The sequence below is a fragment of the Pantherophis guttatus genome, chromosome 2 (genome assembly GCF_059756535.1).
Source record: "Pantherophis guttatus breed Tessera chromosome 2, ASM5975653v1, whole genome shotgun sequence".
Taxonomy (NCBI): Eukaryota; Metazoa; Chordata; class Lepidosauria; order Squamata; family Colubridae; genus Pantherophis; species Pantherophis guttatus.
In genome coordinates this window covers 270,066,601-270,083,689 of record NC_142064.1, presented here as the reverse complement: position 1 = coordinate 270,083,689, position 17,089 = coordinate 270,066,601, and the positions used below count along the sequence as shown (strand labels likewise).

The 17,089-nt window shown below is 47.6% G+C and overlaps 1 protein-coding gene across 1 annotated transcript; it reads left to right on the top strand.

The window, feature by feature from the left end:
- The first annotated feature begins 825 nt into the window (after positions 1-825).
- On the top strand, positions 826-15,916 carry LOC148115863 (uncharacterized). Its single transcript, XM_087884227.1, has 3 exons — positions 826-915; positions 1,901-2,146; positions 10,369-15,916. Exon 3 carries the CDS (start codon positions 10,450-10,452, stop codon positions 12,769-12,771), a length of 2,322 nt encoding a protein of 773 aa, XP_087740353.1. The 5' UTR covers positions 826-915; positions 1,901-2,146; positions 10,369-10,449; the 3' UTR covers positions 12,772-15,916.
- The last annotated feature ends 1,173 nt before the right edge of the window (positions 15,917-17,089 follow it).

Genomic DNA, 17,089 nt, shown 5'->3' with positions numbered 1-17,089 from the left:
ACGTTTCTTCGAGTGGTATCAAATTTTGGGTTTTTAAATCTCACATAAGCGAAAAATGAGAAATGGAATCATTTCTATTGGACAGTGGATTGGTAATATTTTCAGCCTTGTTTCCCAGTTGTATTGTGCTGCCTCTATGGGGAAAAGCATCAGATCTGGGCTGCTCCCCCAAAGTCTCTTCTTTCCTGTCTGGGGGGTTTCTGGTGATTAGCAAAGGAATGAGAGAAGCCCCATCTCTGCTCAGAGATCCCCCCAATTTAAATCCTCAGGATGGAGGGTCTTCATGGAACCCCTGCACCAGGGACTATTAGAGATCAGTGTAGGATCTGATGGCAGCTGAATGAATGAATGAATGAATGAATGAATGAATGAATGAATAAATGTATGTATGTATGTATGTATGTATGTATGTATGTATGTATGTATGTTCCTGGGAGTAAAAAGAAATATTTATTATCCAGTTAGGAAGGAACCCCCCAAAAAGGAAAGAAACCCCCAAAAGGGAAGTGAAGGTTCCTGGCCCTTTCCACGGAGCTCCTCAAGAGAAAACCCTCCAAGGGGCTTCATCCAGGCTCTCCCAGGCACCCTGGAGCAGGAGGAGGGCAGCCCCGCCTCCACCGTGCAGGGGACACTCTTTCCATGGGCAGAGGAACCCTCCACCCCGACGCCCCTCGGAGGAACGGCGGAGGCTTCCTGGCTGGGGGGGGAGATTGGGGGGGAGGGAGGGGGAGGAGCAGAGGCTGCTGAGGGGCGGGGCTGCAAGGAGGGGGCGGAACTCCAGAGGGGCGCAGAAGCCCCGCCCCCCTCTCCCCTCCCACTGCCTGGATCTCCGCTGCCCTCCGCGTGTCCCGCTTCGCCCGGCGAAGATCGGCGCTGGATCCCTCCGGAGAGGTTTCTGGATCCCGCTGGCGTCAGGTGGGGCTGCTCTCCCTCCGGCCTCCAGGCCGCCCCTCCTCCCAGGAGATCCTCTCCCCGCCAGGAGGAAGGGAGCTGCGGATCCCGCTCTTCGGCTTGCCGGGCTTTCCTCGGGGAGATCCGGCTCTGGCGTTGCCTGCAGGGAGCCGATCCCTCCCTTCCCTCCAGGGGGGCAAAGGGGGCTCCGTCCCCGAGGTTGATTTCTGCCCCCTCCTCTCCCGACCAAAGCTTCCCTGGGGGATCCGGGGGGATCCTAGAAGGAGCTGTGGGGAAGTTGCTTTCAGAAAAGTCTCTCTCTAATCCCCGGGGTGGATCTGCCCCCTCTTCGCCCGACCAAGGCTCCCCGGGGGGATCCGGATGGATCGGAGAAGAAGCTTTAGGGGAGGTTACTTGCAGAAGGTCTCTGTGTGGTCCGTTTGAACAGGAAGCCTCTGAAGATCCGTTTCCCTCAAGCGCAGTTGGAAAACTGGAGGAAACGGAGCTTTAAAAGGCGTCTTCGGATATGCAATGTGGATTTAACACCGACTGACCGGCCTGGTTGCAATGGGGAGTCCTGGATGTCTTGGAAAGCACAAACTCTAAGGAAGTTGTGAGGCTGGTCTTGTGAGCGGCTCCTAGAAGAAGCTGATGGGCAGGAGGTTGCCTGGCATAAGTGGAAAACGCCTGTCCAAAGTAGCTTTGGGTCCCAGGAAGGCTGGAATTCTTATGGCCTCTTAAGCCTCCAAAAAGATCCCGAAGGAGCAGCAGGATCTCTCTTGTTTTCCTTTGGGTTTTCTTACTCACAACTATGCATAGGTCCCTCTTGGGCTTCCATCTTGCCAGATTCTTCCATTTTGGCTCATCAAGATCTTCAATCACGATTGGATCTCCTGTTATCTTGTATCCTCAGCAAACAATCCTATTTTTTCCTTCCCCGTCCAGGTCATTTATAGATCAAGCTCAGCGTTACTGTCGGCATCTGAGCCTTTTTCATTTCTCTTTGCAGGAGACCAGCGAGGATCTGGCCATGAACTGCAGAGAGGAGAAGGGGGCCTTCTTGGATCAGAACACGCAACATTTTGGCCAGGACTCCATCCTAGAAAATTTGGGAATCTTGGCCCGGCTGGAGAAGCAGCTTCCTGCACAAAGGGCCAATCAGTTAAGGAGAAATCAAACCAAGTGAGGGTCATCCTTGCCCTTGACTCAGAGAAGTAACAAGTGACCCAGGGACTTCTTGGCTGTAACTTTAAAGGTGAGTCAATGAAATTTGGTTTGGAAAATAAGCTTTTAAAAAAATCTTTATGTGGCAATGCAATAGTTTAGTTTAGTTTAGTTTATTTATACTTATATGCCGCCCTTCTCCCGAAAGACTAGATAAGATAAAACAATAAAACAGTAAAATTACGACTAAAATACTCAATTTAAAATCCCCAAAGAATTAAAGTTAAAAGCTCCCATCAGATCAGCAAATTTGTTGGAAAAGCCATGTCTTTAGGTCACCGCGGAAAGAGCGGAGGTGTCGGTGTGCCCACAGAGAACGCCCTCATCCTGGGCGTCATCAGCCGACATTGTCTGGCCGATGGCACCCGGAGGAGGGCAGTCCTATGTGAGCGCACTGGGCGGTTGGAGGCAGGCAGAAGGTGATCCTGCAAGTACCCAGGGCCCATGCCATGAAATAAAATTGGGTTTTTCTGCCAAGGTGCAGAGTGAAGGCAAAATTTGTTTGATCTATATTAGTTGTAAGAAGCCACTCTTGGTGGAGTTGGAGGTGGACCCTGAGCGGAAGGCCACGGAGTGGGGGAGTCGCATCGGCCGGGGGGGGGGGAGGCAGCCCTGAAGCCAAAAGAGGCTGCCTGGGGACTCAAGTGGAGGTGGGGCTGCCCTGCCCAGCCTTCATCTGGTTCTTTCAGGGGGAAATGTTCTCTCAGCCCAAACTGGGTCTTGTTTCAGCGATACATTCTTAGCCATTTATTTATTTATTTTATTTATTTATTTATTTATTTTATTTATTTAAATTTCTATACCACCCTACTCCCGAAGGACTCAGGGCGGTGAACAGCCAGAAGATAAAACACATAAATACAAAAATTTAAAATAGAATAAAAACGAATTAAATAATTTGGCTGAACAAATTTAAAATACCCCATAATTTAAAAATAGATTAAAATTTGCATTTAAAAAGGGGAGAAGATTTAGGCCAGGCCAGCTTGATGAAATAAAAAAGTCTTAAGTGCGCGACAGAATGTGCACAGATCCGGGATCCTCCGAATCTCCGGGGGGAGCTCGTTCCAGATCGTAGGTGCCCCCACAGAGAAGGCTCTCCCCCTAGGGGCCGCCAGTCGACATTGTTTGGCCGACGGCAGCCGGAGCAGCCCCTCTATGGGAGCATACTGACCGGTGGGAGGCTATTGGCGGTAGCAGGCGGTCCCGTAGATAACCAGGTCCTGAGCCATGGAGTGCTTTAAAGGTGATAACCAGAACCTTGAAGTGCACTCGGAAGACCACCGGGAGCCAGTGCAGCTCGCGCAGGAGAGGTGTTACATGGGAACTCCACGTCGCTCCCATAACCACCCGCACGGCCGCACTTTGCGCCAGTTGGAGCCTCCAAGTGCACCTCAAGGGGAGCCCCATGTAGAGAGCATTACAATAGTCCAGACGAGAGGTGACAAGGGCATGAGTGACTGTGTGTAGAGAGTCCCGATCTAGAAAGGGACGCAACTGGCAGATCAGGCGAACCTGATGAAAAATCCTCCCGGTCACGGCCGTCAAGTGCTCTTCTATAGACAGCCGTGAATCCAGGAGGACGCCCAAGTTGCGAGCCCTTTCCGTGGGGACCAATGTTTCGCCCCCAATAGTCAGCGATGGCACCAGCTGACTATATCGGGACGTCGGAAACCACAGCCACTCGGTCTTGGATGGGTTGAGCCTGAGCCTGTTTCTCCCCATCTAGATCTGTACGGCTTCCAGGCCCCGGGACATCACTTCAAGGGCATCGTTGGGGTGGCCCGGGGTGGAGATGTACAGCTGGGTGTCGTCAGCGAACTGATGGTACTTCACCCCGAAACCACGGATGATCTCGCCCAGCGGCTTTACATAAATGTTGAACAAAAGGGGCGAGAGGACCGATCCCTGTGGCACCCCACATATGAGGGGCCTCGGGGTCGACCTCTGCCCCCCTGTCAACACAGACTGCGACCGGTCAGAGAGAAAGGAGGAGAACCACCATAGTACAGAGCCTCCCACCCCCAACTCTTGGAGATGTACAGCTGGGTTTTGCTGCTTTTATCGCCACTAGGTAATTCCTAATATGAGATCTTACCAGTGTCCAGTCCGATTCAGAAAGACTAGCCCTCCAACTACTCTCTAGGCGTCTTTTCCGGCGCTTCATCTTCCTCAGCTCCTCGGTGAACCAAGGAGCCAGGTGAGATCAGCGCCGGGTCAGAGGCCGCAAAGGCACGACTCGATCCAGAGCTCCAGCGGCCGCCCTGTCCCAGGCGGCCACTAGGTCTCCAGTCGAGGCGTGAGCCAGATCCTCGGGGATTGGCCCAAGCTCCATCTGGAACCTATCAGGTTCCATCAGGCGCCTGGGGCGGTACCATCTTATCAGTTCTGCCTCCCTGCGGCGGGGTACCGCGGTTCGAAAGTCAAGGCGAAAGAGAGAGTGATCCGACCATGACAAGGGCTTGATGACTATGTCCCCTATCTCGAGATCACTCAACCACTGTCCAGAGACAAAAACCAAGTCCAGTGTGTTTCCCCCCGTGTGCGTAGGGCCATGAATTAGCTGGGTCAGGTCCATGTCCGTCATGGATGCCATGAACTCCCGAGCCACCTCAGACGCCTCACCCACGGACGGCAGGTTGAAATCCCCCATGACCATAAGTCTGGGGGGATCAACCGCCACCGCGGCGATAACGTTGAGTAGCTCAGGCAGGGCTGCAGCCACGTGGCAGGGAGCCAGGTACGTGATCAACAGACCCATCTGAACCCCATGGCCCCACTTCACAAGGAGGGACTCACAACCGGCCGTCTGAGGAACAGTGGTCTCCCTCGGCCTAAGGCCTTCTCTAATAATAACCGCTACTCCCCCGCCCCTCCCCTGTGGCCTCGGCTGATGGAATGCGTGGAAACCTGGTGGGCACATTTCTACCAGAGGAATCCCTCCCTCCGGGCCCAACCAGGTCTCTGTAATACCTGCCAGGTCCGCTCCCCCCTCCTGAACAAGATCACAAATGAGGGGGGCTTTATTTACTACAGACCTGGCGTTGCACAACATCAGTTGAAGGCCTGGGCCCTGAGGGTCTGTGCAACCTGGAAAACGAGTGGAGCTTTGGGGGCCGAGCGCCCTACTGCTCAAAGACAGCGGGTGCGTGCTCCCTTAACATAATATGGCCCCCTGCTCCCGCCATATCTACCCCTCCCACTCACAGTACCGATGGTGAAAACACAGTCTGGACAAGCTTGACCCCCCCCATTACCCCCGGATCCCCCCCACCCCCCACCGCGTGTCATGGCCAGGCCCGACCCTCCCCTGCCAGCCACTCTTGCCTCCCCTCCTGGGCCCCTTAGGGCCCCAATAGGAAGCAGTTGTTTATTTATTTTATTTATTTATTTATTCGCATTTCTATACCGCCCTTCTCCTTTCGGACTCAGGGCGGTGAACAGCCAGATAAAAAACATCTATACAAACATCACAATTAAAATAGAATTAAGATAATTTATAAATTTGGCTCATAATTTAAAACTTGTCAATTAAAATAAATATTAAAATTTTAAAAATTTTAAAAACTAACCCTAAAATCAGGACAGACCGGCTAGTTGAAAAAAATGAGTTTTTAGGGCCCGACGAAAAATCCGGAGGTCGGAGATCACTCGTATCTCTGGGGGTAGATTGTTCCATAGGGTAGGTGCCACCACAGAGAAGGCTCTCCTCCTGGGGGTCGTCAGCCGGCATTGTCTGGCCGACGGCACCCTGAGGAGGCCCTCTCTGTGGGAGCGAACCGGCCGGTGGGAGGCTATTGGTGGCAGAAGGCGGTCCCGTAAGTACCCTGGCCCTAAGCCATGGAGCGCTTTAAAGGTAATCACCAACACCTTGAAGCGCACCCGGAAGTCCACCGGAAGCCAATGCAGCTCGCGCAGGAGAGGAGTCACATGGGAGCGCCCCGTCGCTCCCATAATCCCCCGCGCAGCCGCATTCTGCACCAGTTGGAGCCTCCGGGTGCACCCCAAGGGGAGCCCCATGTAGAGAGCGTTACAATAGTCCAGACGAGAAGTGACGAGTGCTTGAGTGACCGTGCGTAGGGAGTCCCGGTCCAGAAAGGGACGCAACTGGCGTATCAGGCGAACCTGACAAAAAGCCCTCCTGGCCACGGCTGTCATATGCCCTTCTAAGGACAGCCGCGCATCCAGGAGGACACCCAAGTTGCGGGCCCTCTCTGTGGGGGCCAATGATTCGCCCCCAATAACCAGCGATGGCGTCAGCTGGCTATACCGGGACGCCGGCAGCCACAGCCACTCGGTCTTGGAAGGGTTGAGTCGAAGCCTGTTTCTCCCCATCCAGACCCGCACGGCCTCCAGGCACTGGGACATCACTTCCAAGGCATCATTGGGATGGTCTGGGGTGGAAATGTACAGCTGAGTGTCATCAGCGTACTGATGGAACTCCACCCCAAAACCACGGATGATCTCACCCAGCGGCTTCACATAAATGTTGAACAGGAGGGGCGAGAGGACCGACCCTTGCGGCACCCCACAAACAAGGCGCCTTGGGGTCGACCGCTGCCCCCCTGTCAACACAGATTGCGACCGGTCGGAGAGATAGGAGGAGAACCACCGCAAAACAGTGCCCCCCACTCCCAGTCCCTCCAGCCGGCGCAACATGATACCATGGTCGATGGTATCAAAAGCCGCTGAGAGGTCTAATAGGACCAGGATAGAGGAATAACCCCTATCCCGGGCCCTCCAGAGATCATCCACCAACGCGACCAATGCCGTTTCCGTGCTGTACCCAGGTCTGAAGCCGGACTGGAGCGGATCCAGATAGACAGCTTCATCCAGGTACTGGGGAAGCTGTCGCGCCACCACACTCTCAACAACCTTCGCAATAAAGCGAAGGTTGGAGACTGGACGATAGTTAGCCAAAATAGCCGGATCCAGGGATGGCTTCTTGAGGAGAGGCCTCACCACCGCCTCTTTCAAGGCGGCCGGCAGGACACCCTCGCTCAAAGAAGCGTTAATAATCCCCTGGAGCCAGCCTCGTGTAACCTCCCGGGAAGCCAGCACCAACCAGGAGGGACACGGGTCCAATAAACATGTGGTTGCGTTCAGCCGTCCCAAGATCCTGTCCATGTCCTCGGGAGCCACAGGATCGAACTCCTCCCAGATAACACTCTCAAGGCCTGCCTCAGTCATCTCGTCTGAACTAACCCAGTCGGCGGCCAAGTCTTCCCGAATCTGAGTTATTTTATCATCCAGATACTGTACAAAATCCTCAGCTCGGCCCTGCAAGGGGTCCTCCCGCGCTCCCAGATGGAGGAGGGAGCGGGTCACCCTAAACAGGGTGGCTGGGCGGTTATCTGATGACGCGATAAGAGCGGCAAAATAGCTAGATTTCGCCGCTTTTATCGCCACTAGGTAGGTCTTAATATGAGACCTTACCAGTGTCAAGTCAGACTCGGAACGACTGGCCCTCCAACTGCTCTCTAGGCGTCTTTTCCGGCGCTTCATCTCCCTCAGCTCCTCGGAAAACCAAGGAGCTAAGTGAGTTCGGTGCCGGGTCAGAGGCCGCAAAGGCACGACCCGGTCCAAAGCCCCGGCAGCCGCCCTATCCCAGGCGGCCACCAGGTCATCAGCCGAGTCATGAGCTAGAGTCTCAGGAAATGGCCCAAGCTCCATCTGGAACCTATCAGGGTCCATCAGGCGCCTGGGGCGGAACCACCTGGTCGGTTCCGCCTCCCTGCGACGGGGTACGGCGGTCAGAAAGTCAAGTCGAAGGAGCGAGTGGTCAGACCATGACAAGGGTTCGATATCTACATCCCCTATATCAAGGCCACTCAACCACTGACCAGAGATAAAAACTAGGTCCAGAGTGTGTCCCCCCATATGAGTAGGGCCGTGGAGTTGTTGGAGCCACCACGAGAAAGGATTGGCAAAACAGGTGGCTCTTCCCTCCAGCCTTTGTCCCAAGCCCTGCACCAGGAGGCTGAAGCAGACCCCAAGTTGGAATTTCTGCCCCCCTCCAACCCGCACAAAAAGACCCCAAAGGGGAGAGACTCTCTGCAGAAACACAAACGTTCAGTGCACATACCCAGCCCAGGGGCCATAGTTCGAGGACCCCTGATTTAGTGCAATATAAAAAAATGCAAAAAGTTTTAATGCGGCCACGAAAATTTTCTCACGGACCACCAGTGGTCCACAGATCACCAGTTGGTGACCGCTGTACTAAACTGTAACCCCAAGTGCATTATGGGACAAGGCCTAAACAGGAACAATCTGCATACATTATGGCATGACGCAAAGAGGGGGCTGAGGGGTTTTTTAAAATTGTCTTTGTTTAACCTTTTAAGGGGTCTGGGGAGGGGGGAGGGGGGTTGGATGGGAACTAGGGTTGTGGGTTTGGGGGATAACCCACCAAGGGGAGGGTTGGGCCTGGCCATGACGCATGGTGGGGGGTGGGGGGGATCCGGGGGTAATGTGGGGGGGTCGAGCTTGTCCAGACTGTGTTTTCACCATCGGTACTGTGAGTGGGAGGGGTAGATATGGCGGGAGCAGGGGGCCATATTATGTCAAGGGAGCACGCACCCGCTGTCTTCGAGCAGTAGGGCGCTCCGGCCCCCAAAGTGAGTGACATAGAGTTGGACATCGAGTTGGCCACGCCCATCCAATCACATGATCACCTAGCCCACCCAGCCGGTCATTAGGCAGATTATATTAGTGGTCTGTGGAATTTAAAATTATGAATTTAGTGCTCCCTGAGATCCGAAACGTTGGGGACCCCTGGTTTAGTAAGCTGAAGCGCTTAGGCCTTCTCCTAAAGTTTACATTTTAATTGAAATTCTCTGGATCCTTTATTGGGGATCCTTTATTTGGGGCTTTTCCTTCTGAAGGTATTCAATGAGGCCTCCCCCCCCTTCAGAAACCCTAGGAATAAATATACGCCAGGATTAAGCCATGTCGCAGCTCAGATTGTTGGTTTTCTTTTTCTTTCTTCTGTTGCTTTCAGGGCCAGTTGAGATAACAAACAGGATCATTCATTTCAATTTTGGGAAGCTCTGTGTGGCTTTATTTGCTCTGATCAGCAGTGATGCTTTTCGGGGTGCTCATCATTTCATTACCTTGATACTGTTACGTTTACACTTCTATTCCTTTCTCCATTTTTACTCTCATAAGACCCCTGGGCCCCTCGGCGAGATGGGTGGCAAATAAATTTAAAGTGCAAATAAATAAAGAGCACGAAGGAGGGTTGCATGGTCTTCCCAAAGGAAGAGACTGAGCTGTGAAACGGATCCATGCAGGGAGAGGAGACGTGTCACGAGGAAGCCAGGATCAACTAGCCATGATGGGATGGAGCTCATAAGTGGAATAAGCAGAAAAAGCAAGAAAATGGGAAAAGAAAAAGGGTTGCTTACACTAACCTCAGCTTCCTTTCCTCCTCTTTGGCTTCTGTGATGCCTTAATCTTTTGGGTTCCCTGTAGGTAGTCCTCGACGTATGACTACAAGTTGAATTGGAATCTCAATCGTTTAGCAAAGTGGTCATTATGTGAGGTATCGCATGATGTCTTTGCTCAATTACTGTAACGATTGAGCCAAGTAATGTTGGCTGACGGCCCCTAGAGAGCGAGCCTTCTCTGTAGGCGCACCTACCCTCTGGAATCAGCTCCCCTTGGAGCTCCGGGTGGCCCCCGATCTTTGCTCCTTCCGCCGTGACCTTAAAACATGGTTGTTTCGCCAGGCTGGCCTGGACTGAAGGGGTTTTAATGGGAATTTTAGATTCTTTTATCATTTAAATTTTAATCTGGACTTGTTGTTGCTTTATTGCTGTGAGCCGCCCTGAGTCCTTGTGGAGAAAGGGCGACATATAAGTCCGATAGATAGATAGATAGATAGATAGATAGATAGATAGATAGATAGATAGATAGATAGATAGATAGATAGATAAATAAATAAGGCACCATCTTGGCATTTCTGCCCCATTGCAGAGCCCAGATGGGGCGACTGAGGCTTCTGGGGGCAGCTGCAGCTTTGCACCCCACTGCAGCTCTCCTAATTCAGGCGTGGCCTGTGCTGGACTTCCAGGGTGTCCACCACCCCCTTCAGGCACCCCTCCATTTCTTCCCTGCGTCTTCCTTCACTTAACAACCCCCCCAAAATCACTTAATGACCACAACAACATGTGTTTTCCTTCTAGAGATTTTGTGACACTCTACATTTCTGGAAAGGAAATAATGTTCTCTGCTTCTTTTGCCTTCCAACAGCGGATAAAACTAGATCTACCTTGCAAGTCAACTATCAACAAATATTAGAAAATCAGCCCAAGGCAGCTTCCGCCAAAAAGGATGGAGCCTGGGAAACTTTTGGATGCCCCGTCAGACACAAGCAGCACTCCACAAAAGGACAAAAAAACCCATGAATGCTTAGAGTGTGGGAAATCCTTTACTCTCCAGTCCCACCTTTTCACCCACAGGAAAGTCCATGTGGGAAGCAGATGCAGTGAAGGTTTGGAGGGCGAGAAATCCTTCTCTGGAAAAGACACCAAAGATCTCAGAAGCCCCCCAACAGTAAAAACCTATAAATGTGAGAAATGTGACTTACGCTTTGGTCTAAAGTCAAGCCTTCGTACACATCGGAAAATCCACACTGGAGAGAAACCTTATCAATGTCTGGAATGTGGGAAATTTTTCCGTGCAAAAGCCACTCTCGGGGACCACATGAGAATCCACACAGGAGAGAAACCTTACAACTGTTGGGAATGTGGGAAGAGCTTTTCTCAGAAGTCAAGTTTTAGGCGCCATGGGAAGAGCCATGCAGGAATCAAACCTTACAAATGCTTTGAGTGTGGAAAATGTTTCACTGAGAGCTCATCATTTCAGAGACATGAGAAAACACACACAGGGGAGAAAAACGAAAAGTGCCCAGAATGTGGGAAATGTTTTGCTGACAAGTCAACCCTAACTGAACATCAGAGACTTCACACCAGAGAGAGACCCTATGAATGCCCAGAATGCGAGAAACGATTTGTGAGTTCTTCTCAACTTCGGAGTCACCAGAAGAGGCACAAAGAGGAGAAACCCTGCAAATGTGGGGAGTGTGGGAAATCATTTGCTCGCCGGTCCCTCCTTTTGACCCACAGGAAGGTCCATGTGGGAAGTGGATCCAGAAAAGGTTTAGAGGGTAAGAAATCCTTCTCTGGAAAACACACCAAAGATCTCAGAAGGCCCCCGACAGTAAAAACCTATAAATGTGAGGAATGTGACTTACGCTTTGGTCTAAAGTCAGGACTTCTTTCACATCAGAAAATCCACACTGGAGAGAAACCTTATCGATGTCTGGAATGTGGGAAGTTTTTCGGTGAAAAAACCACTCTCAGAAACCACGAGAGAATTCACACAGGGGAGAAACCTTACAAGTGTTGGGAATGTGGGAAGAGCTTTTGCCAGAACTCAAGTCTTTGGGTCCATAAGCAGGTTCATGCAGGAATAAAATCTTACAAATGCTTTGAGTGTGGAAAATGTTTCATCCAGAGTTCATCTCTTCGGAGTCATGAGAAAACACACAGAGGTGAGAAAAACGAAAAGTGCCTCGAATGTGGGAAATGTTTTTCCACAAAATCAACCCTGGAGCGACATCAAAAAATTCATACTGGAGAAAGACCCTATGAATGCCCAGAATGTGAGAAGCGATTTATGTATTCTTATGAACTTCAGAGACACCAGGAATGGCATAAAGGAGAGTTGCCCTATAAATGTGGGGAGTGTGGGAAAAGTTTTTTTTTCCCAGGAGTGCTTCAAATTCATCAGAGAATCCACACAGGTGAGAAACCCTACAAATGTGGGGAGTGTGGGAAATGCTTTTCCCAAAAACAACACCTTGGAAGACATCAAAGGCTCCACACAGGAGAGAAGCCATTCAGATGCGTTGAATGTGGAAAATGTTTCACTCAAAAGGGAGACCTTTGGACACATCATAAAACACACACAGGGGAGAAGCCATATGAATGCAACGACTGTGGAAGATTTTATCGTACCTCATCAGCCCTTAGAAGTCATGTGAAAATTCACACAGGGGAAAAAAACTACAAATGTTTAGACTGTGGGAGAGCATTTGCTGACCCATCTTCCCTTAGAAGTCACAGCCGAATTCATACAGGAGAGAAACCCCACAAATGCTCAGAGTGTGATAAATGTTTTTCTCGGAAAGATAATCTTGTGATACATCAGCGAACCCACACTGGAGAAAACCCATATAAATGTCTGGAGTGTGGAAAATGTTTTTCTCGGAAAGATACTCTTGTGATACATCAGCGAATCCACACTGGAGAAAACCCATATAAATGTCTGGAGTGTGGGAAATGTTTTTCTCGGAAAGATAATCTTGTGATACATCAGCAAATCCACACTGGAGAAACCCCATATAAATGTCTGGAGTGTGGAAAATGTTTTTCTCGGAAAGATACTCTTGTGATACATCAGCGAATCCACACTGGAGAAAACCCATATAAATGTCTGGAGTGTGATAAATGTTTTTCTCGGAAAGATACTCTTGTGATACATCAGCGAATCCACACTAGAGAAAACCCATATAAATGTCTGGAGTGTGGGAAATGTTTTGCCCATCGTTCAAAACTTCAAATGCACACCCGAAATCACACAAGAGAATAGCTTCACAAGTGTGCAGAGTGCGAGAAACCTTTTCATAGTAAATCAAAGCTAAAAAAGCACCAGAAAGTCCATAGCAGAGATAAATCTCTTCAGGTGTGAAAAATGTTGGAAACCGGGCTTCCGGTCTGGCTTCCGTCGCCGCCAGATGGTCCTCTGAGACCGCCAGCCCCGTTGCCTGTAAAGATCCGCCTTTACATCTGAAAGGCGGCTCGAAAAACTCCATTTCCTGAAGGAAATGTGAGACAGAGCAGGCGAGGGCAGGTAGAGCTCTCTGCGAAGTCCCCAGAATTCTTTTTTTTACTCTTGGGGACGAGCAGGTTGTGGCTCCCTATTTCCGCTCGCCGCTGCTCCGGACTTCGGGAGAACTCTGCCTTTTTGCAGAGCCAGGCGCTGGGACCGGACCAATCAACGAAATTAACAGATCATCTGAATAAGCAGGATGAAATTCGAATCGGGGATTCTAAACTGCAAGTATTCTAACCCCAAGACTGATTTTAAAGTTAAAGAAGAGTGAAAGGAGGAAAAAGGAGAGTTTAAAATGGCGACTGGCTGAGGCTTGAGAAAAGCTGAAAGTGAAAGTCCTTCCGTTTGAATAGCTTATAACGTTACAAAGTTACAAAGTATCTAGCAAAAGTGCTGGTTAGAAGTGAGAGAAAAAATTCTTATTTCATGTTTCTTCCTTCTTAGAGACTTGTGATTGATATTGTTTGGAGAGAAGTCTTTTTCTTTAAAAGGAAAAAGGAAAAAAAAATCTTTTGTGTGGCAGGATGGCGCTAAAACTGACAAAGCCAGATAACCAAGCCATGGGGGGGGGGCTCTCCCATTTATAAATCGCATAAACAAGTTGAGAGTTTGCAGATGCAGAAGAATGGCTTCATAGACCTAAAGAAATTTTTACCGGAGGAGATGGCAAGACATGATAAGACTGTGAATCTGAATCTTGAAAATTTTAGACAGGAAATTAAAGAGTTGATTCAACAAAAGTATGATATTCTGAAGCAACATATGAAAAGTTTTATAGAAATAATTCTGAAGATGGATGAAATTATAAATTCAAAAATAGACACTAAGGAAGTTGATGATAAGATTTATAATTTGGATAATAAAATACAAAGAATTGAAAATGATTTAATAAGGATTCAAGAAAAAAGCTCAGAAGTAGAGTTTAAAAAAATAAAGGAAGCTGACTATAAGACTTACAATGTAGATAATATAAAACAAAGGATTGAAAATGAAACCACAATAATGCAATTCAGACTCATGGAATTTGCGGTTAGAATTAGGGGAACACAGGAAGATAAAAGACAAGATTTGAGAAAGATGTCTGCTGAAGTTCTGGCTGGGATTTTAAAGGTTAGCCCTGAAGATGTATCCTGCAAGATTGATAAGGCCTACAGAGTTAATTCTTGGGTGGCAAAGCAAAGGCAGTTGCCTAGAGATGTGGTGATTTACTTTACTGATAAAGAAATAAGAAATGATATTGTGCAAAAGTCTTTCAACTCCACTCTTGAAATGCATGGAAGGAAGATCTGGATATTTAAAGAACTACCGCCTAAGATGTTAAAAGGTAGAAAGGATTTTGGATTTTTGGTGACTGAACTAAAGAAACAAAACATCCCATTCAGGTGGGATGTCCCAGTTGGTATAATATTGAGATATCAAGGAGAACGATATCAATTAAATACAGCTGAAAAAGCGGAAGAATTTTACTATAAGGTTTTTAAAATGGGTTTAACATCTCCACGTATAATACACGAGGGGAATAAAGAAAAGCAAAATCAACAAGAGATTGAAATTCAGGCTAAACAGATGGAGGTGGAGGTAACGGAAAAACAACAAGTTACAGAGGCTTTTGTGGATGAGCCGCTTCTGGATTCTCCTTCGGAGGCTATAGTTGGATTACCTATAAATACAAGAGAGGCGGCTTTGGATTCTAATGTGATGACTTATCAAGCTACAGACCAGCATGGAAACCAAACAGTTGATATACAACTCATAGAAAGGAAACCAGGATGGAGATCTAAGCCACAAAAAGTTAAGAAAAGAAGAAGCAGGTCCTACAAAAATAAAAACTTTTGGACCAAACAACAGTGTAATGCCAGTTACTCAAGAGACGATTGAATATTTAGAAATTTAGTTGAGGCAAAGTATTGGTTTATATTATCCTGAGGAGAGTGACAGATCTCTGTAGTGCTGCACTCTTGGGATGTGAAGATGGCCATAAATTGAGTGGATTGGAATTTTCTATTTTGGATTCTTTGACAAATGGATTACGTTTATGCTGAGCTATAAGGCAAGAGAACTATGGGATTGGGGCATGCAGAAGATCTGGCTGTTACCCCAACACGGTGGTTGGAATTAATAATCTAGATGGAAGACATTATAGACGACACTATATGGAATATAAATATAAAGTCACTCGGGTGGTTTTTTTTATATATGAAAATATTTACTATTGATGGGGGCAGATGGTAATTGAAGATACCGAACATACTGTTGGAATTAGGATGTGATGTTACCCTAACATGGGTAATGGAATTAACAATCCAGATGTGAGACATTACAGAAGATATCATATGGATTACAAACTTAAAGTCAATTGAGGATTTTATATATATATGTAAATAAATTTTTTTTTTAGTGGAATGGGCAGAAGAATAAAAGATATTGAAAATATTATGTATGTAGACCTGTAGGAAAGTGGGTGGAGATAGGTTGGTTTACTGATTGTTTAGTTTAGGAGAAGGGATGTTATGTTATATCAATATACGTAAAAGATTCGAATTAAGAGATATATGTATGGGGGAGGAGGAAATGGATAGATTATGAGTTGAAATTGCTAAATTAGGATTTATTATATAGTTTTACAGCTGAAAGTTGCTTTGAATGTTGCTTTGAAATGTATAGTATAAGTGGGATATAATGATATTGTTAGAAGGATAGATTATGAGTTGAATAGATGAAATTGCTAAATTAGAATTTATTATATAATTTTACAGTTGATTGTTGTTTTTGAAATGTATAGTATAAGGGGGATATAATAATATTGTTAGAAAGAAAGGGTTAGTATATGGGGGGTGGTACAAAAGGATGGTAAAGTATTATATAATCTGTTATTAATTTGGGTTTTATTTTGGAGAAGCCACAGGGGGAGGGGAGGGGGAGGGGGTTAGGGTGGAGTGGGGGGGAAAGGGGGAAAAACTTGTATTTGAAAAACTTTTTCAATTAAAAAAAAAACGTTGGAAACCGTTCTTTAAAAAAACATTCAGATGTTAACATTTACCAGGAACTTCACACAGTGACAGAAGGGAAATCGTGCAAATATTTGATGTGGGGAAAATATTTTTCCTACTGAAGCAGCCTTAAATACCATCAGAGAGGACACAGTGAGGGAAAAGGGCACAAGTGTTGGGAGTATGAGGATATTTTGCTCACAAAGCCACATTAGTAACTTATACGCAGAGTAGATACAATGTTTTGCAGAGAACAGGAAGTCCTCGGCTTAGGACCATCACTTGGAATGGCTTTCCGGTCATACGTTGCTACAGTCGTAAGTGAAGGCACCCAGGTATTTTTGTTAATTCTTACTAGACTTTGTTGATCAATAAGGAGAACTCTGAAGATTTAGAGAGGAGAAAATGGGGTGAGGGTGGAATGAAGATGCATCTGCTGGTTTATTTAGGGATAAAATGTTGATGTTGAATATGTGGCTGAGGAAGAAAAGAGAAAGTTTTCTTTTTCTTACTATCTTTTTGGGAAAGATTATTTTTCACACTGTCTTTTTCATGTTTTCATACAAACTTATATTGTTCCTTTGTTGGATCTGCGAATACAATCCTTAATAAAATTATTGTTCAAAACAATCAAGAGGACTATTTTTATGGTATGGACTGGCAGGGTGTCAAAAACCTCAAGATGGCAGTCAAATTGTGCCATAATCAAAATCCTGCTGTTTTTTTAAAGCTCTGTGTGTGATGCCCTTTAAAACAGAAAGAACACCAATTGTGTACAAACAGCTGCCATCCCGATTCTTCAGGCTCCATCCTCCCTCGCTGGACAGTTTTGGCTTCCTGTGTTGCATTCGGAGGGGAACTTTAAGAGAAATCTCCTGGGTTGGAATTTGGATGGATCCCTGCTCTTGAGGGCAGATCATTGGTCGCCACCTACATGTGCCTGACACACCCGTGATTAAATGAACCCCATCTTACTTAGGACACACATTGAGGTCACAAGAAGTGCGACTTTCAATTATGTCATCAATTTATTGCAAATTGAAAATTGATACCCAGTTGCCTTTCATGTGACCCCAAATTCAGTT

Bases quoted from the DNA above. Each gene is read 5' to 3' on its own strand.
- LOC148115863 (XM_087884227.1), top strand. From the start codon at position 10,450: ATGGAGCCTGGGAAACTTTTGGATGCCCCGTCAGACACAAGCAGCACT.